General features: G+C 47.4%; 1 protein-coding gene across 2 annotated transcripts in view; it reads right to left on the bottom strand.

The window, feature by feature from the left end:
• LOC126184606 (uncharacterized) overlaps positions 1 to 21,162 on the bottom strand; it is a 452,291-nt gene that overhangs the window by 144,807 nt on the left and 286,322 nt on the right. For both annotated transcript variants that reach the window (XM_049927060.1, XM_049927059.1), the window contains exon 3: positions 15,049 to 15,453. In XM_049927060.1, the coding sequence (XP_049783017.1) occupies positions 15,049 to 15,453 (405 nt within the window). The remainder of the gene's footprint in view (positions 1 to 15,048; positions 15,454 to 21,162) is intronic.

Genomic DNA, 21,162 nt, shown 5'->3' on the forward strand with positions numbered 1-21,162 from the left:
TCAAAATGCGCTGGCAGCTCTTACTTGGATCCCCATACCTCTCGCAACTCTTCTGTGGGTACACGTGTCACAAGCACCAAGCTGCAAGCTCATGCAGTACTATATCCTTCCTTGTACTGAAAACTTTCTAGCCGGCTATATCCTTTCTCAGACTAGATCTATAGAATAGATTCTGTTTTGACAACTTAGCTTGTTCATGCGACATCGATTATGGCTTTTCCCACACTATTTGTTTATTTTAGGCAACTTACTTCAGTTGCTTCATATTTTGTTCCACTGATGTATTACAACCACAAGCTACACAGCAGAGTACTATTCTCTTGCATTGGAAGTTTTCCCAGAAGCTTGATGTCACCTTGTCACACTATCTTCGCTTGCTCAGTCCATTTTCTCAATGATGACCTTGCCTGATACATGTTTTCCCTTCAAATCCGCATCTCCCAGATGGTTTTGCTGTTTCTTCCATGGGGAAGAAGATTTCTGTACCTTTAGATGTCGTATTCACCAGTCAGTCAGTCTACACAGTGAGATGGCTCTGCCATTTTCTGCTAAAGAAGAGGAATGTGGTGTATGGCTGGTACCATATGATCCTTCCATGTTTTTGTCATGGATCTCACTTTTGCATCTACCATGGCTCCTTCCTCACTGGAATGTAAGTCTCTTCAGTTTTCCTAGTTATGGAGTCAACAGCTGCTCCATTAGACCCAGGATACCACTTGCTTGACACAGCACTGATCTGTGCCAACACTCCTACATGCTATCGATGAGACAGCACAGCTTCTCCATCACACACAGCACTTCTTGCACAACTCAGACAACTCAGAGCTTCTTTGATAGCATCTCACCCATCCTGGTGTTGCCGACGTAAGCAACCGCCACCAAGACTACCCTGTTGTATACCCACCTAGGAAACATGTTTTCAAATGGCTGTAGCACGGAAACGGTAAATTTCTGGTGGTGGATTCCAACTCAAAATATTGTCTAGCATCCTTTGTTGAACGATGGTCTTACAGAGGCTAATATTGTACACAGTGGTTGATTTATTGAGGGGTGTTATAGGACTAAACGGCGAGATCACCAGTCCTGCGATTTTAAAGTTACATGCGTAAGATACAGGTGTCCACTAAAAGTGGGCGGATCCAGTCAGAGGGGTCAAACTATAAAACGCGGAAGCTAAAAACAAACACAATAGAAGGAACAAAAGGGTAGCACAAATCTAAAAACTGAAACAGCAGAGGCATGAAAGAGCAGTCTTTGCAAGGAGAAGTGGTCATAGGTGCCAGACCCAAAAAACACGAAGACAGGCCCCAACCACAGCCACCTGGCTCTGCTCCAGAAGTGAAGTAAAGCCTTACAACTAAAAATAAAAACCACTTTCATGTAGGAAACTGAGAAACCAGTTTAACAGTCCGTGAATCATCTGCTAATATTAAAGACATGGAATCTAGAAGGCTATACTTTGTACAAAAGGCCAAAAGAGGGGGACGCTCCATCCATATTTGGGAAACCACCTGTCTGGCTCCACAGCCACAATGTGAGGGTGGCTCGCTATGCAAGAGAAAACCACGAGTGAGTCTAGTATGGCCAATATGTAGACTGCACAAGACAGTAGACTACTCCTGAGAGGCGCAGAAGGAAGAGCGCCAAACCAAAGTATTCCCCCCGATTGTGTGGAGTTTATTACCGAGCGCAGTTGTGCAACAGATGTCGTACCACTTTTGGGAAAAGGGATCTGCTGTAGACATACATATCTACACCTCTAATCATGAACAGGAATGGGGCAAATATCTGCCTCTCTAGCCAAACGGTCAGCCAGTTCATTCATTGGGATGCCCACATGACTCAGGACTCAGAGAAAGACAACTGAGCAGGGAGCACAGCCAAGGGTGGAGATAAGGTCATGGATAGCAGAGTCCAACGGATGACAAGAGTTTCTCTAGCCTGCAGGTTTCTCATTGAGTCAGCACATATTAAAACACTGTGGAGGGAGGCCTGGGTGACAAAATGGGGGGGCCCTGTTAATGGCTAGCAGCTTTGCTGTGAACACACTACATGATCCTGGCAGTAAATGGTGCCAGGAGACGTAAAAGAGTATCCCACCTTATCTATCGTTTTTAGATCCATCAGCGTAGAAGATGTTAGCATCCTGGAACTCTTCAAGGATACAATGTACAAGATACTGGATATCATAGACGTGAGAGAGACCTTAGTAGAAGAGTAGCACAGTCTGTGTCCCAAGAAGTGTGCACGAGGAGGTGTAGTGCATTCAGCTTCCGCATGTAGATAGTCTTCAGGTGGCGAATTTGGGGCACCCACATCAGATTTTTATCAAAAAGAACGCCCAAGAAACGAGTCTGTGCTGCAACAGCTACGCACTGGTTACTTAAATAGATTTCTGGATTGTGGTGTACTGTGGGTCGACAGAAAAAATGCATAATCTGCGTTTTGGAGGGGGAAAACTGGAAGTCATGGGAAAGGGCCCCACACACAGGCCCGTTGGATGGCGCCTTGTTGCTGTCTTCAGCAGATGCTACCAAGTGGGAACTGTACCACACTCATAAATCGTCGAAATACAACATCGGGGTAACCAGAGGCTACAAGCCCATTGATGGCGACAAGGAAGAGTGTGACACATAACACAGAACCCTGTGGGATACCGTTCTCGTGGATCTGAGGGGAGCTGAAAGAATGCTAACTCTAACCAAAGAGAGCCGGTGGGGTAAGAACTCGCGGATTAAAGTCGGAAGGGGGCTGCGAAAGCCCCAGTCATGGAGGGTAACTAAAATGTGACGGCATCAAGCCATGTTGTATGCCTTATGTAGGTCAAAGAAGACCGCGACAAGGTGTCAGCATTGAGAAGAAGCCTGTCTGATAGCTGTTTAGAATCCGAGTAAATGGTCGTTTGTAGATCGTCTTTCCCAGAAGCCACATTGATACATGGACAAAAGGCATCGAGATTCGAGTACCCAACATAATTGGAAACTAGTCATCCTCTCGAGTAGTTTACGAAGTTCATTGGTCAGGCTAATCAGTTGGTAGCTTTCAAGAGACGTTGGATTCTTCCCAGGAGGAGGAGATTATTGTTTAGCGTCCTGTCGACAACGAGGTCATTTGAGACGGAGCACAAGCTCAGATGAGGGAAGGATGGGGAAGGAAATCGGCCGTACCCTTTCAAGGGAACCATCCCGGCATTTGCCTGAAACGATTTAGGGAAATCACAGAAAACCTAAATCAAGATGGCTGGACACGGGATTGAATCGTCGTCCTCAAGAAAGCGAGTCCAGTGTGCTAACCACTGCGCCACCCCACTCGGTGATTCTTCCCAGGCTTAAGTACGGCAATAACTACTCTTCTTCGCCAGTGAGAGGGGAAGATACCTGTGAGCCATATGTGGTTGAAGGCCCTGAGTAGATGTAGTAGATCTTGCCTCTGGCTAACGTCCAAGTGTTGGATCATCTGGTAGAATCCTGGCCTGAGGCCATGTCATGTAAAGAGGTAAGAGCCTGCAAGAATTCCCATTCATTATAGGCTTCTGATTTTTGGGGGCTGAAACAGAAGGGGGTTTCTTCAACTCATATTTTCTGCCAAAGGAAGGTAGCAGGATAAGAAGAGGGCGTCTATGCTGATGCAGTGTGTGCTGTGAGGTGTTCTGCAAGGAACAAGTGATCAGTACACAGAGCACCCTGTACGATAACACCCCTGACAATTGATTGTCACTGGTCGTCCAGAAGGCTACAAGCCTTGGACCAAACCTGAGAGGAAGAAGCGTATGTCCCAGTATTCCTTTTTACTCTGCTTAATAAGGTAGCGAGCCATAGCATGGAGACACTTAAAAGCGATAAGGTTGGTCTGTGAAGGGTGTTGTTTAAATCGTTGCACCGCACATCAGCAGTACTGGATAGCGACAGCTACGTCCTTGGCCCGCCACAGTACCGGTCGACGCCGCTAGCGATCTGTGGATACAGGCATAGCAGTGCCAGTAACAGAAGAATAGTGTCAGAGATGTCTTGCGTAACTGCATCAATGCAATCAGAGAGAGAGAGAGAGAGAGAGAGAGAGAGAGAGAGAGAGAGAGAGAGAGATAATTGTTGAAGTGCACAGCGGATGTATATAAAGGCTAATTGGCTCTCTGTAATTGCCCAGCTTGATGGCCTGTCTGCCTGGCGGTGGCAGGGGAACGATAAAATCACTGGAAATTGGTCACTGTCACAAAGATCATCATGCAGTGACCAATGTAATTAATCCACACTAGCATGGGAGGGGGTTGGGTTGGGATGATTTTATTTGGGGAGGAGACCAAACTGTGAAGTCATCAAACTCATTGGATAAGGGAAGGATGGGGCAGGAAGTCGGCCGTGCCCTTTTAAAGGAACCATCCCGGCATTTGCCTGAAGCGATTTAGGGAAATTACGGAAAACCTAAATCAGGATGGCTGGACGTGGGATTGAACCAGCATCCTCTCGAATGCGAGTCCAGTGTGCTAAACACTGGGCCACCTCGCTCGGTGCAGGGGAGGAAATCGTGAGATCAACAGCAGAAAAGTTGCCACGAGTGGCACTGAAGTGGGTTGGAGAACTGTCACTGAGGAGATACAGATCAAAGTCTGTAATAAGATGGCTAATTACAAGACCCCTGTCTGTCGTAGTGGCACTCCCCCACAGGGGGTGGTGTGCCTTGAAAGTCCCTGTATTAAGGATTAAGGGAGGCAGTTCAACATATGGAAGTGGCCTGCCGGGAGGGGGGTAGACATTGTAAATAGTGAATTCTGGGGTCGTTCGCACCTGTACCACTACTGCTTCCAGGGTGCTATGAAGGGGGATCCAGTCACTCACGCCTCCAGATGCTGTCTCAGGACGTGAACATTCCGACAAAATGCCCGATAACCACGAAATATTGGAGAGTGGTCTTCACGGAAATGCGTTTTTGGAAGTACAAGACAGAATGCAGAGTAAGAGGAAACAATCTGTTGTATTTCCGACGACTGACGGTAATATCCATTACAATTCCACTGGATTACCGTGTGGCAAGAGTCCAGGCTAGAAATAAAGAATCCTAGGAGAGGTCATGTCCCTGCATCACTGGTCATTACCAACGAGGATAGGGTGACATCCATAAAAACTGGGTCTGATTCGCAGTGAGGGGAAAAAGCCGCCAGGGATACCAGGGAAGCCCCATCCTTGGACTTGCGCTGCTTCTTCTTCTCCTTCAGAGGGAGGTAGGAGGTATTATCAGTAAGGGAACAGCTGGCAGCAATGTCCAGATTGGAAAAGGAGCAAGCAGATTTTGGGCCTTTGGAGTGTGGGTCCCTCATCCGAACTGAGGTTGGAGGCTTCGTATTTTGAGAACGCTGGAAAGGAGTGTTCTGACAGGGAGCCTCGTCTATAGAGGGAGCCAGAGAAGAGGATTTCTTCTTTGGTTGAGGAGGAGGAGGGGGAAGAAGAGGAGGAAGAGTTCCTAGAGGGCAAGGGGTGGGAGCTGCTGGAGAGGGGGAGGGAAGGGAAGGGGGGCAGGATGGGGATTAGGAGGAGGGGAGAGGAAGACATAACTAAGGCAAAGATAAATCAGAGCTTCACAGGATGAAGTCTGTCAATCTTCTTCTGGACCTCAAAGTAGCTGAGACACTCAAGGATCTTTATTTCCTGGATTTTTTCCCTTTGTATGCACTGGACACCAAAGCAGTTTACACATTAAGCGGTGGGGTGCAAGGGCTCCCCACAGTCACCACAGATGGGAATGGCATCACATCGCGAGGACATGTGGCTGAACTAGAGGCAACAGGAGCAATGTTGGTTGTTTGGTTGGTTACAGGGTTTGATGGAGGCTAAACATCGAGGTCATCAGTCCCCTGTTCCTAACAGGCATACTTGTAGAAGGCCTATACAGTAAAAGCGTAACCTCTGCACCCAGAGGGAGGGAACACCAAAGGGTACAGAGCTAAAATGAACACCGCAATAACACAAAATAGAGGACACTTAAAAATAGCAGAGCAAATAGTTGACTAGAGTAAAACAGACTACAGTGGTTGATGGATCAGGTAAAAGGTCAACCACTCATCTAAAAACCAAGAACCTCCAGCTGGAAAGCGTTGATAGAGGTACCAACACAGCTTGTTACCATAAAAGACACTATTTTGGTATCCACGCCACAATTAAAAGTCACTGGAGTGGGTGTAGCCTGAGAAATCATGCGAGAGCGCCCACACTAGAGTGAGTGATAAAACCCAGCTGCACTGACAAAATGTAAAACTGAGTCAGCTGTAGAGGCATCGTCACCTAGAATTAATGTAAGTGCAGCTGGTAAATTAAAGGACTGCCGCAAGGGGGCATTCCAGCTTCTTCAAGAAGGCTAGTCAGCAGATGGACCACTGTCAGCCCTGCATCACAGCGACACTTGGGTGGGTTCTCACAGCGAAGGAGATAGCTGTGGGTCAACCGCGTACGTCCAATTTGGAGACGGCAGAGAACAACTGAGTCCCTATGCGTGCTCCTCAAGGATGAGTTCCATACGGCCGTGGACGACTTTACCATGTGGCGCTTATTTGGCGTGTTCAAGACAGACCATTCAGAGCTCCAGACATCGCGGATCTTGCGATGTAGGGCTGACCGGAGGTCTCTTTCCACGAGACCAAGCTCCAGGGGTGGCGAAGTGGTGGCCTGCTTGGCCAATCGATCGACACGTTCGTTTCCTGGAATGCCGATGTGGCCTGCGGGTCCACACAAACGTCGCTGAACGACCACACTCGGCGAGAGCAAAAACAGCATCTTGAATACCGCGCACCAAATTGTGCACAGAAAAACACTGGTCGAGAGCTAGCAATCCACTCAGGGAGTCACTGGATATGACAAATGACTCCCCAGGGCAGGAGGAAAGGTGAGCGAGTGCACGATAAAGAGCAACCAGCTCCGCAGTGAAAACACTGCTCCCACAAGGCAGGGAATGCTGCTCAATGTAGTCGCCGTGGATGAAAGCAAACCCAGTGCGTCCATCGACCACAGAATCATCGGTGTAGACTACATCTGCATCGCGAAAAAGAGGCAAGAAGAGCCAGGAATTGTTGACGAAGACTGGCAGGGGAACGGAGGACTTGGAGTCGCAGGACAAATCCAAGCAAAGCCGCAAGCGAGGGAGGGACCAAGGAGGGGTAAAAGAAGAGGGCCGGAAGGATGGAGGAAGGGGAAAGGACTCGAGTGACGAGAGAAGGGAATGAACGCGGACCGCGATCGGGAGACCCGACCTAGGTCGCCGTCGTGGGGAAGGGAGTACAGAAGATGGAAAAAGGAGCCTGCGGTTTGGGTGGTCGGGCGAGGCATGGACGCGGACGATGTATGACGCAAGCAACTGTTGTCGGCAGAATCGTAGGGGAGGGATTCCAGCTTCTTCAAGAAGGCTAGTCAGCAGACTAGTGCGGAAGGCACCTGTCGCCAGTCTGACGCCACAATGGAGAATCGGGTCGAGGATCTGCAACGTTGAAGGTGCTGCTGAGTCGTACACCATGCTCCCGTAGTCGAGACGGGATTGGACTAAGGCCTTATAGAGCTGTAGGAGGGTTGTTCGTGCAGCCTCCCACACGGTGTGGCTGAGGCAGCGAAAGATGTTGAGGTGCCGCCAACACCGTTGTTTAAGCTCGTGAAGATGAGGTGTCCAAGTGAGCTGAGCATCAAACAGCATGCCAAGAAAGCGATGCGTCTCCTCAATACGAAGGAGTTCATTGGCAAGGTGGAACTCTGGATGGCGGTGGACCGTTCGACAGCAGTGTTGGTAGGTGAAATTAATGGTTTGACGTCGCATCTGTATACCATTACCTTGACCTTATTCAGTAGTGTATCCCCCTCAAAGCAAAGGATGAAAGCGGCAGCGTCTACATTAATGTCCTCACGGCTTCTCTAGGCATGCTGGATCAAATAAACACAACATTGTTTCAAATATGCCCTATGTTAATTACCGGACGGAAGGAGAAGGTCCCTATGAAAAATTACACCCTGTGACATATTGAGATACTTGTAAGGGGTGATATTCACTGGCATGTCCCCTAAGCATTTGGGGGCATGAAATGAGGCCAACAGGCTGGCAGAGGTTGTCTTTATGAGGCAGCCAGATTTCATCTTGCTTAAGGACTCAACTTCACAGAGCTTGTCCTCAATGTGTTCGAAAAAATAAAAAATAAAAAAAAGGTTTGACGGTGGCAAAAGTTTCCCCATCAGTCCTGGTACAGATCAGGAACAACAGAAAGTGTTGCGCCACAAACCAGCGAGCCTGGCTCTCCACCCAGTGGGTAGCCAAGGGGGAAAGAGCGGGAAGGCAGAAACAGGAACTGAAGTATTCCTAGGAAGAGACGTGACCGCGGAAGAGCGGCCAGAGTTTAACATCTTTCATGTGTCGATCTTCTGCCCTGGTACTACCCACTCCAATCAGGGGCTCACCTCGTGGGTGCCACCCAGCCACAGCAACAGCTGCCTGCAGTGACGGTCATTACTGGGCGTTCTGATGCCCCAAAAAGGTAATCAAGAGGCATTCACATTGCAAGTATCAGCAGTGCAATCAGATAGTCAGTCAGATGGTACATAAAAGCTCCACCACACAGACTGGTTACCAAGAGGGTGACCTAGCAAGGAGGTGACAGGGCGAGAGAAGACAGGGGTAAAGGTAGACGGAGGGGAGGTGAAGGGGGAGGAGAAGAGAGGAACCCACACCAAGGATGTTAGGGAGGAAGTTCTTCCCCATATGCCTCACACTACAGATTTCAAATTTAGAGATGGAGTTCAAACCCCTAAGAAAGACAAGAAAGGAAAAGAAGACAAACCAAAACCTCAAGATTAAATGAACTCCGAAGGATAGCCCACCTGACATAAATGAGAACTCCAAGAGAGGCAAAGGAAGGGCGAAAGGAAAGGAATAATAACTAGGAGGGAGATGGAAGGGGAAGGTAATTCAGCCCAGAAAAGAAGAAAGGCTGCAATAGCTCAGGGGGCCTGTGCACGCCACAGATGAACCCAAGAAAGAGCTGTGGACACCCTGGGGGGATTACACACAGTAGAACAAATATATGTTTCGAAATAACAGTGTTATCAGACCAAGCAGAGCATACACAGGCAATGTTTAATGCCCATGGCATTGTAAACTGCACGAGTGCAACTACCTGAACAAATTCTCCCACATCTTAAGAGTTCACCAAGATTATCTGAATAAATAATCCACGAAAAGCAACGTTGAGTTTCAAAAGTTTAGAGCAAAGTGAGTACGCATTTCCAAGCTCTAGCTCACTGTGGCTGCTCAGACCTCTAGATAGTCCCTCTTTACCTGCCTCACCTGGCAACTATACCAAAACTTGCCAATCACATACTGCTCAGCCAAACCTCCGTTCGTTCGCTAAGTTATATATAAGACCTACTGCTCGTAATGTCCCACTTGGACTCAGGGCTGTACCCATCAATCCGGTGGTGTACAACTCTCGATGGGTGCTGACTGCAGGGAGGGCCGTTGGTGAGAGTATATGGCATCAAAAAGCTTACCTCAGAAAATTAGGAAGTGGTTCTGTATTCATTAAACAGTGTATCCTACCCAATGCTGAATATTAGTGATTTAACTTTTACTGTGATATACAATATGAGCCTGCACATGGTTCAGTTTTCACCAGGGCTTAACACTGCAGATGGATGAAGATATACACTTTAATTTGGTAAATTTATGGGCCACTTTATATGTCGTGTATGTAGAGGCCTGCCAGACAACAAAGGTCATAGTGGAACATTCATCTTGACTTTTCAGGAGGATTTGCTCCCTGACAAAGTCAAAATCATGGCCCACCGCTGTGATGCAAAGCACAATTTCGCGCTCCTGATGCGGTGCTTTAAATGCCAACACTTCAGGTGTATGCATTCCCACTGTATGAAAAACCCAATTTGTTGAGACTTTGGTCAGCTGTTTCATGTAAACTCATCATGTGAAGAACCACTATTCGTCAACTGCAGAGACAATGACTTTGCCCAGTACCGAAAATGTGCTACCCTAACTATAGAACATAACATCTATCAATTAAAAAACAGATCGTTGTCTCTTACGGTTCCTGTATCACAATCTTTGCAGATTGTGACTGCCTACACCGAGCTGGAGAAGAAACATCTGGCACCTACCGGTAACAGAACACTCTCACTCTCTCTCTCTCTCTCTCTCTCTCTCTCTCTCTCTCTCTCTCTCTCTCTTCCCCCCCCCCCCCCCCCCAACAGACCAGTGACCCTACATTAGCTAGTGACTGTCGACTAGTTGGTTGGATATTACTGTCACCAGCTATTAACTAGAACAGCTAATGTACTCCTGTTTTTGCGACCTGTGTTGTTCTACCAGAACTCCTTTCACTGATTACCACTGTGCAACCCTTTGAGGTTATCGTGCATTCTGTTACAACCATACTTACAAGAGAGTAGCTTAAGGAGTCTGCACGATGAGCCACACAGATGATGTGAGTGAGTAGATTTCCCTCCAGCAATCACAGCTTGAAACATTTATTTACCCCATAGCAGGAGTCCTTATACAGCTTCTCAGTCTCTCATGGCTTCGTTAAAATGGTCGGTATATCTGGAGCAGGGGGTTAATAGACGAATGATGATGCATTACATCATGTGATAACTTGGAAATCTGAGTCGGTCAGAAACCGTGTCTGGATGATGCAGTTAAGGCAACTGCTCGAGACATAGTAAATCCTGTTTCGAATCCCAGTCCATCACAAATTCACAACTTCCGGCATTACATTATCACAATATCCTATGGGAGTGGAAGTCACGAATTCACACCCATCGTTTCCATTTCTTTCCCCATTATCCAGTTCATATAAACCCAGATAGGACTTAAACAGCGCAAATGAAAAATCTGTATTGTGAACTCTGTCTACGCCTTATGCTCCAGTGAAGTATAAAATGTAAGATATACACTCCTGGAAATTGAAATAAGAACACCGTGAATTCATTGTCCCAGGAAGGGGAAACTTTATTGACACATTCCTGGGGTCAGATACATCACATGATCACACTGACAGAACCACAGGCACATAGACACAGGCAACAGAGCATGCACAATGTCGGCACTAGTACAGTGTATATCCACCTTTCGCAGCAATGCAGGCTGCTATTCTCCCATGGAGACGATCGTAGAGATGCTGGATGTAGTCCTGTGGAACGGCTTGCCATGCCATTTCCACCTGGCGCCTCAGTTGGACCAGCGTTCGTGCTGGACGTGCAGACCGCGTGAGACGACGCTTCATCCAGTCCCAAACATGCTCAATGGGGGACAGATCCGGAGATCTTGCTGGCCAGGGTAGTTGACTTACATCTTCTAGAGCACGTTGGGTGGCTCGGGATACATGCGGACGTGCATTGTCCTGTTGGAACAGCAAGTTCCCTTGCCGGTCTAGAAATGGTAGAACGATGGGTTCGATGACGGTTTGGATGTACCGTGCACTATTCAGTGTCCCCTCGACGATCACCAGTGGTGTACGGCCAGTGTAGGAGATCGCTCCCCACACCATGATGCCGGGTGTTGGCCCTGTGCGCCTCGGTCGTATGCAGTCCGGATTGTGGCGCTCACCTGTACGGCGCCAAACACGCATACGACCATCATTGGCACCAAGGCAGAAGCGCAGAAGCGACTCTCATCGCTGAAGACGACACGTCTCCATTCGTCCCTGTCGCGACACCACTGGAGGCGGGCTGCACGATGTTGGGGCGTGAGCGGAAGACGGCCTAACGGTGTGCGGGACCGTAGCCCAGCTTCATGGAGACGGTTGCGAATGGTCCTCGCCGATACCCCAGGAGCAACAGTGTCCTTAATTTGCTGGGAAGTGGCGGTGCGGTCCCCTACGGCACTGCGTAGGATCCTACGGTCGCGGCGTGCATCCGTGCGTCGCTGCGGTCCGGTCCTAGGTCGACGGGCACGTGCACCTTCCGCCGACCACTGGCGAAAACATCGATGTACTGTGGAGACCTCACGCCCCACGTGTTGAGCAATTCGGCGGTACGTCCACTCTGCCTCCCGCATGCTCACTATACGCCCTCGCTCAAAGTCCGTCAACTGCACATATGGTTCACGTCCACGCTGTCGCGGCATGCTACCAGTGTTAAAGACTGCGATGGAGCTCCGTATGCCACGGCAAACTGGCTGACACTGACGGCGGCGGTGCACAAATGCTGCGCAGCTAGCGCCATTCGACGGCCTACACCGCGGTTCCTGGTGTGTCCGCTGTGCCGTGCGTGTGATCATTGCTTGTACAGCCCTCTCGCAGTGTCCGGAGCAAGTATGGTGGGTCTGACACACCGGTGTCAATGTGTTCTTTTTTCCATTTCCAGGAGTATATATATATATATATATATATATATATATATATATATATATATATATATATATAAAGGTGAAATACTCTGAGGTGACGAAATTCACTGGATAACAGTATGCACATATACAAATGGCGGTGCCCGCATCTCGTGGTCGTGCGGTAGCGTTCTCGCTTCCCACGCCCGGGTTCCCGGGTTCGATTCCCAGCGGGGTCAGGGATTTTCTCTGCCTCGTGATGGCTGGGTGTTGTGTGCTGTCCTTAGGTTAGTTAGGTTTAAGTAGTTCTAAGTTCTAGGGGACTGATGACCATAGATGTTAAGTCCCATAGTGCTCAGAGCCATTTGAACCATTTGAACAAATGGCGGTAGTATCGCGTACACAAGGTATAAAAGGGCAGTGAATGAGGTGTCTTCTGCACTTAGATGAGTCATGTAAAAACGTGTCCAACGTGATTACGGCCGAGGACGGGAATAACAGACTTTGAACGCGGAATGGTAGTTGGAGGTGAACGCATGAGACATTCCATTTCGGAAATCGTTACGGAATTCAATATTGTGACATCTACAGCGTCAAGGGTGTACCGCGAATACCAAATTTCAGCCATTACCTCTCACCACGGATAACGCAGTGAGCGACGGCCTTCAATTAACGACAGAAAGCAGCGGCATTTGAGAAGAGTTTGTCAGTGTTAAGAGGCAGGCAACACTGCGTGAAATAAACACAGAAATCAATATAATACGTACGACGAACGTATCAATTAGGACAGTGAAGCGAAATCTGGCGTTAATGGGCTATGGCAGCAGACGATTGACGCGCGTGCCTTTGCTAACAACATGACATAGCCAGCAGCGACTCTCCTGGGCTCGTGACCATGACGAGTGGAAAACCGTGGCCTGGTCAGATGAGTCCGATTTCAGTTAGTAAGAGCTGATGGTAAGGTTCGAGTAGGGTGCAGACCCCACGAAGCCAAGGACCCAAGTAGCCAACGAGGCACTGAGCAAGCTGGTGGTGGCTCCATAATGGTGTGGGCTGTGTTTATATGGAATGGACTGGGTCCTTCGGCCCAAGTGAATCGATCACCGACTGGAAATAGTTACGTTCGGCTACTTTGAGAGCATCTGCAGCGATTTACGGACTTCATGTTCCGAAAAAACCATGGAATTTTTATGGATGACAATGCACCATGTCACTGGGTCACAAGATCGGAACCACGTGAATTATGCCAGCCCCTTGTTAGGGGCTATATGGTTGTTGGTGATAGACGCCTTGTTTAATTTCCCACGTGTTGCTTGGTCGTCCTCCATGACGTCACATGCTATAATTCAGCCCTTAGCTGCCATTTTCACTGTCGAAGGTGCGCCACACACCCTGGTCTCAGACAAGAGTCACCCGTTCGTATCTGAGGTTTCTGAAGCGTTCTTCCACCAAAATGGAATTCAGCACCTGACCACTGTGCCGTCCCTGACGCAATCAAACGCGCAGGTCGAGAAGTTGGTCATAACATCCAAACAACAACTACAGAAAATAGCATTGACATTACCTAGAAAGTTTCTTGGCGTCTTACTGAGCAACTCCACTGGCGCATTCTGGCTGAGATGCTGCACAACCGTAAACCAAGGGTTTTCTTCGGCCTATTGTGCTCAGTGGAAAGTGCTGCTGGCCAATGGACCATGTCACAGTATCAGCAAGGTTCCACTGCCTAGACATGAACATATAACTGCAGCAGGTCAGCAAAGCCTGCAAAGGCCAAACAAAGCAGCTATGCCTGCATTAAACTAAACTAAGCAGTCGGGGCGCAAGGAGACCTTAGCAAAAAAGGGGGGGGGGGGGGGAGGACCAACCAACCCTCTGTCCCAGAACTGAATGGCACCCACAGATGTTCCCACCATCTGTGCGATGCTCACTGTATAATTTGATCTGTCGTACAGAGAAGCCGACCAACCAGGAGACTTGTTTGCCAGGGAGAGGGAGGAGGAGATCTGATGGAGGTGGAGTAACTCCCTCCCTATACACTGCATCTAGCAGAAAGTGTCCCCCGGTCCTTGTCTGTCTCTGACTACCGGTCTCTGGTGGAGCGTCAGCCTGTAACTGGATTCCTTTTTGCTCAGCTTACGCTCACTTGTATTCGTGTTGTAAATTCTTTGGGCTGTCTCGCTCTTGCAGTCTGTGTTTGTCGTTGACCCTGCATTCGGCCCACTGCGCGCCAGTTCGGTTGACACTCAATGTTTATCGCAGAAGCCGTGTGATGAGGTACTTCGTGATCATCCTAAGTGTTTTCATGGATGCTATCATCTCACTACGGGGGATATAACACTTCCTTCGCTATTTAATGTACATTACTCTAAATGGCTCCCAAAAACTATTCTAAAGAAACAAAATCCAGTATTTGTATTTTAAATATTTGCTACTGCTCACGCATGTCTTTTAATTTACAAACATTCTTGCTAGCTCTGCAAAATATAATACCCACTGATGAAGATTTGGTATTAATCATTCAGTTATTTTTTCTGTTCGCCGATTTCTTTCTTTCAGTTACAGTGACATTACGTCCATCTGCGTAGCTGCACAAATTCCTTATATTAATAAACCTTGTTTGGTATATTTCAGTACATTTTTATTTTTCATAGTGTTTTACCTTATTATTAGCAGGAAATACAGAACTCGACAAAACAACTGTGTAGTCGACCTGGTCTGCAGTGTTTACAATACTGATATACGATCATTTACCTGTTTCTGGATAACTGGCACGAGAATCGGGTCTGTGATTTTCACTTGTTCGTCGAAGGATTCCACTGTCTTGAAAGACTGGACTAGCTGTAGTTCTCAGTATTGAGTTCCTCTGTCCCTGTGATGAATCAGCATATGCTCTTATTGGGGTGACTTCTCTCCGCACTGTGCCTTGGGGCTCGCCACTGTTAGCATTCACTATCTTCTCGTGGTTGTGTTGAGGATGCGGATTACCACCGGCACCATGTGAAAATCTTGGAAAATCTCCTGAAGCATATGGGTGGATGGATGGACTGAAGTTCTCTTCTGTAGCAGACTGTCTCACAGGAACATTTGACATAGGATTATGCCACTGCGATGGTCCATATGCACGAACACTACCATCATTCACTCGGTATACTGCACCTGCAACAAATTAATTTATCTTAAGTTCGCATACAACACCAATTTCAACACAGTAAAAAAGAATGGTTATTCTCTATGATCACTTCAAATACTATCATCCGCCGCGGCGAGTGGCCGCGAGCTTTGAGATGCCATGTCACGGATTGCGCGGCCCCTCCCGCAGGAGGTTTGAGTCCTCCCTCGGGCTCCCCACTATTAGCATTCACTATCTTCTCGTGGTTGTGTTGAGGATGCGGATTACCACCAGCACCATGTGGAAATCTTGGAAAATCTCCTGAAGCATATGGGTGGATGGATGGACTGAAGTTCTCTTCTGTAGCAGACTGTCTCACAGGAACATTTGACATAGGATTATGCCACTGCGATGGTCCATATGCACGAACGCGTGCGTGTGCGTGTGCGCGTGTGTTCTTAGCATAAGTTAGTTTAACTAGTATAAGTCTAAGTACCTATGACCTCAGCAGTGTCATCCCTTAGGAATTCAAACACATTTGAACATTTTTTACTGTCTTCCATGAAATCAATGTCCTGCTAAACCATAGATTAATCAAAACATTATGTAACTAACTGAAATCATAAAATCCTTTGACGATAGATTGCGATTAAACAGGGCTCATTCATTGAGAAATGATTAACCACATTTGTTAAACAGGATAAAATAATGTGATTTTACGGTTTTCAAAAATGGAAGATAAGTTATGAAAACGCACCCACAGTCATCTTGTTAAATCGTTGTCTGGAGAGATATGTGCCTTGTAAGTGGGTGAAGGATGAAAAGGACTTACCATGGTTTAATAACGAAATTCGGCGGATGCTGAGGAAGCAGAGGCTGTTGCACTCTAGGTTCGAAAGGGAACGCATAAATGACGACAAGCGAAAGTTATCTGAGATTCGTGCGTCTGTGAAAAGCTCTATGCGCGAAGCTATACAACACCTACCACCGTCACACCTTAGCTAAACATCTGACAGAGAACCTGAGAAAATTCTGGTTGTACGTAAAATCGCTAAGCTGGTCTAAGGCTTCCCTTTTGCCCCTTGTTGGCCAGTCTCGTGTAGCAGAAGTTTTAAATTTCACGTTAAAAAAATCATTCAGACAGGAGCATCGTACAAGCACACCCCCATTTGACCATCGGACAGACTCCCTTATGGACGACATAGAAATAAGCGTACCTAGGGTAGAGTAGCAACTGAAAGATTTGGAAAGAAATAAATCAGCAAGTCCGGATGGAACCCCAGTTCGATTTTACAAACAGTACTCTACGGCATTTTCACCGTAACTAGCCAGGATTTGTCGTGAATCTCTCGCCCAGCACCAAGTCCCAACAGACTGGAAAAGAGCGCAGGCAACTCCAGTATATAAGAAAGGTAAAAGACGTACCCGAAAAATTACAGACCAATATCCCTAACTTCTGTTTGCTGCAGAATCCTTGAACACGTTCTCAGTTCGAATATATTAAAATTTCTTGAGTCTAAGAAGCTTATGTCCACGAATCAACACGGTTTTAGAAAGCATCTCTCTAGTGAAACTCAGCTTACCCTTTTCTCACATGACGTACTGACAATATGCATGAAGGGCAACAGGCAGATTCCGTGTTTCTAGATTGAGAGCATTTGACACGGTGCTCCATTGCAGGCTGTTAACGAAGGTATTAACGCTTGCAACAAACACCACTGACATAATTTGCCCTACTTTTGCTTTGTTAATGTAAATAGGCACTGTTCCATTTAAAAAAGTGTATGTTTGCACAAAAACTACACTTTCTAAGTATTATTAGAATCTGTTTATTGGCTACAAATGGTTCAAATGGCTCTGAGCACTATGGGACTTAACATCTGAGGTCATCAGTCCCCTAGAACTACTGAAACCTAACTAAAGGACATCACACACATCCATGCCCGAGGTAGGATTCGAACCTGCGACCGTAGCAGTCGCACCGTTCCGGCCTGAAGCGCCTGGAACCGCTCGGCACCACGGCCGGCTTCCATCCGGACCTGGTGATTTTTTTTTTTAATCTTTTAGTTGCTCCTCTACGCCAGGTATGCTTATTTCTTTGTCGTCCATATGCGAATCTGTCCGATGGTCAAATGACGATATCTTTTATGGTTCTACTGCAAGAACGATTTCTAGAAAGTGAAATGTAAAACTTCGGCTTTCATTTTGATGTGGACTGAATGGAATCCTTACACTAGCTTAACGATTTTACGCCCGACCAGAATTTTCTCAGGTTCTCTGCCCGATCTTATGCAAGGGTATGACGGTGGTAGTAGTTGTATGCTTCACGAATAGATCTTTTCACAGACGCACGAATCTCTACTAGCCTTCCCTTGTCGTCGTTTGCGCGTCCCCTTTTGAATCTAGAGTGCAACAGCCTCTGCTTCCTTAGCATCTTACGAATTTCGTTATTAAATCATGGCGGGTCTTTTCCATTCTTCATCCACTTACTGGGCAAGTAACTCTCCAGACCACGACTTACAATTTGCTTAAACTTTGCCCATAATTCCTCTACATCCATCTTACTGGCACTAAGTGATGCCAATTCACTTTTTAAATAAGATGTTAATTACGGCTTATCTGCTTTATCTAGCAGAAACTCTCTCCTAGCCTTCATGACTGATTTATTAACTTTTGTAATCATAGTTGCTATAATGACATCATGATCGCTAATCCCCGTCTCTATACTGACATTGACGATAAGGTTCGTTGGTTGGTTTAAAAAGGGGGGGGGGGGACCAAACTGTGAGGTCATCGGTCCCTTGTTCCCGGTAAAATAATTACACAAGGGTAAGAAGAAAAGAAAGGAGATGTACAATACAATCACTGGAGAAAGGAAGAACGAGAAGAACGACAGAAGGATAACCAACACTGCTATGGACAAAGCAGGAAAAGAAAACCACAGACAGAAGCAAGAAACAGGTAAAAGGGGTAAAAACAAGATAGCAGATGACCGTGGCTGGTCGATCATGAGAATAAAAAGGAAAAGCCAGCCACTCTGCAACACATTAAAACATCCACCCTAAAAGCATTAGAATAGAGAACACGAAAAGACGTAGGACATGCGCTAAAATTTATATAGAATGATAAAACCCACCGTCACGTATAAAAAGTAAAATTAAATTAGCCTATGAGGCGTTGTCAGCTAAAATTAATGGCAACGAGTCCGGTAACTGAACAATCCGTAGCAGGGCAGCCAAAGAAGGACAGCTCACCAAGATACGGGCCACTGTCAGCGGGCGCCGCACCGACACCGAGGTGAATCATCAAGGCGCAGGAGGTAGCCGTGGGTCACCCAAGCGTGGCCAATGCGGAGAACCACGGAGTACCTGCAAGAGGCCCGCATCAAGGACTGCCACACATTTGTAGTCTCCTTAATGATACGTAGTGTTTTGTGCGTGCTGAGGTTACGCCATTTCGTCTCCCAAAGCCGCAAAATCTTGCGGCGTCTGTACTGAACGCAAGTCAATTGCAGAGAAGCCTATCTCCATAAACGGTTTCCGCGTAGCCTGTTTGGCCTGTCTGTCGGCAAGTTCATTGCCTCTGATTCCGACGTGACCTGGGTCCAGACAAACACCACTGAACGACCGGACTTTTCCACGACACAGATGTACTCCTGGATGGTTGCTACCAAAAGATGACGAGGGTGGCACTGGTTGATAGCTTGTAGGCTGCTCAAGGAGTCTGTACACAGAAGAAACGACTCCCCAGGGCTTGAACGGCACAAGATATAGCCACCAGCTCGGCAGTGAAAACACTGCAGCAATCGGACAAGGAATGTTGTTCAGTACGTCCACCATGGACATACGCGAAGCCGACGTGACCATCAGCCATCGAGCGGTCGGTGTAAACCACTTTGTGGCCTCGGTACTTGTCAAGAATCAAGAGGAAGTGGCAGCGGAGAGGGGGGGGGGGGGGGGTAACTGAGTCCTTAGGGCCATCTGTAAGGTCCAGGCGAATCTGCGGCCTAGGTGTACACCAAGGAGGTGTACGTGAATGGAACTCAAGTATAGGTAGTAAAGGCAACGACTCCAGTTCAGAAAGAAGGGATCGGACAAGAACTGCAATTGGAAGCCCTGACCTGGACCGCCTATGCAGGAGATGAACCGCCGTGGGTGGGAAAAGGAGACGCTGATTCGGATGCGCAGGAGAACTACGAACGTGTTCAATGTAACAGGCGAGCAGTTGTGCACACCTAACCTGCAATGAAGGGACTCCGGCTTCCGCAACGACGCTGGTCACCGGACTCGTCCTGAAAGCTCCTGTCGCTAGGCGAACGCCCCAGTGGTGCACGGGGTCGAGTAGACGCAACGCTGAGGGCGCTGCCGAACCATAAACCAGACTCCCATGGTCAAGGCAGGATTGAACAAGGGCTCCGTAGAGCTGTAGCAGCGTAGAGCGATCTGCACCTCGATTGGTGTTGCTCGGGCAGCGGAGGGCATTGAGTTGCTGCCAGCCTTTCCGCTTAAGCTGACGAAGGTGAGGAAGCCAAGTCAATCGGGCGTCAAAATCCAGTCCTAACAATCGATACGTCTCCACTATAATGAGTGAATCGTCATTAAGTAAAGTTCTGGTTCCGGATGAACGGTACGACGCCGACAGAAAGATTCTGCTGGCACCAACATACACTGCGTGTAAGGACCACGAACGTAATGTTCGAGAAATTAGGGTCCTTTGGGAGGCATACAGACAGTCAACGTTCCTTTGATCTATTTGCAAGTGGAACAGCGGGAAATGGTAAGTACAGGGTATCCTCTGCCACGTCCCTTACGGTGGCTTGCAGAGTATCTATGTAGATCTAGATCATCTTGTAATTCCGTCATATAATTTTTCAGATGCTTAAATTTCAAATCCACTGTAAGAAAAAGCAATAAGCTGCCATTTTGAAGTTAAAAACTTCTCAGCACTGGAAGGTAATTTAAATGCTTTTTTTCTTCATATAAAAGTAGTGAAGTTTAGCTTGAGCGCTTGCAACATTGTAGCTGTAACTATTTGCATCCAGGTTGTTGCATGCTCTTCACATATCTGGAAGTCATGCTGGCACAATAAAGTTTGTATTGAGTTTCGCTTTGTATACACATTCTCTTTTGTACAGGTTGCGGCAGAAACTATAACCTGTTTTAAACTGCTCATCATTTTTTAACATGGCTAACTGAAGAGTTGATGTTGGTGCCAGAGCGTAGAGCAATTCAAAGCATTACCATTCAGCACGAGTCATGGGCGAAACCAACATATTGCGTTCACAGTTCAAACGTATTTCGAGTATGGTGGTAGTACCATATGAACGCTGCGTTTGTTTCGGCAATATGTAAACGTCTGTATTAAACGTCAAGTCCCATTCCAGAAGTCGAAGAAAAGATGGGTTCAGCAGTTCAGAATAACAGTATCTGCAGTGAATTAGTTACCACCAGGTACACCAACGGTTTGCCTCTTTGACGACAATGGAACAGTAACAGCTGTTTTCAGCTAAGTCCAGCGCGATCAGTTTGTTGTCATTCACAAGTCCTTAATGTCTCGATCAGACCTCTGCGACGGATGTTGCATCTGCATATCAATTTCCATCCCTGCAAGCTCCAAGTGGTGCAACAATTACTGCCCAGAGATCGGCAAGCACGTCACATGTTCCGTTCACAGCTTCTGGAGATGACCAACACTTAACCGGATTTTCTCAACAACGGCATGATGACTGACGTGCTCCATTTCCACTTATCGGGCAA

Source organism: Schistocerca cancellata, chromosome 4 (genome assembly GCF_023864275.1).
Source record: "Schistocerca cancellata isolate TAMUIC-IGC-003103 chromosome 4, iqSchCanc2.1, whole genome shotgun sequence".
Lineage (NCBI taxonomy): Eukaryota > Metazoa > Arthropoda > Insecta > Orthoptera > Acrididae > Schistocerca > Schistocerca cancellata.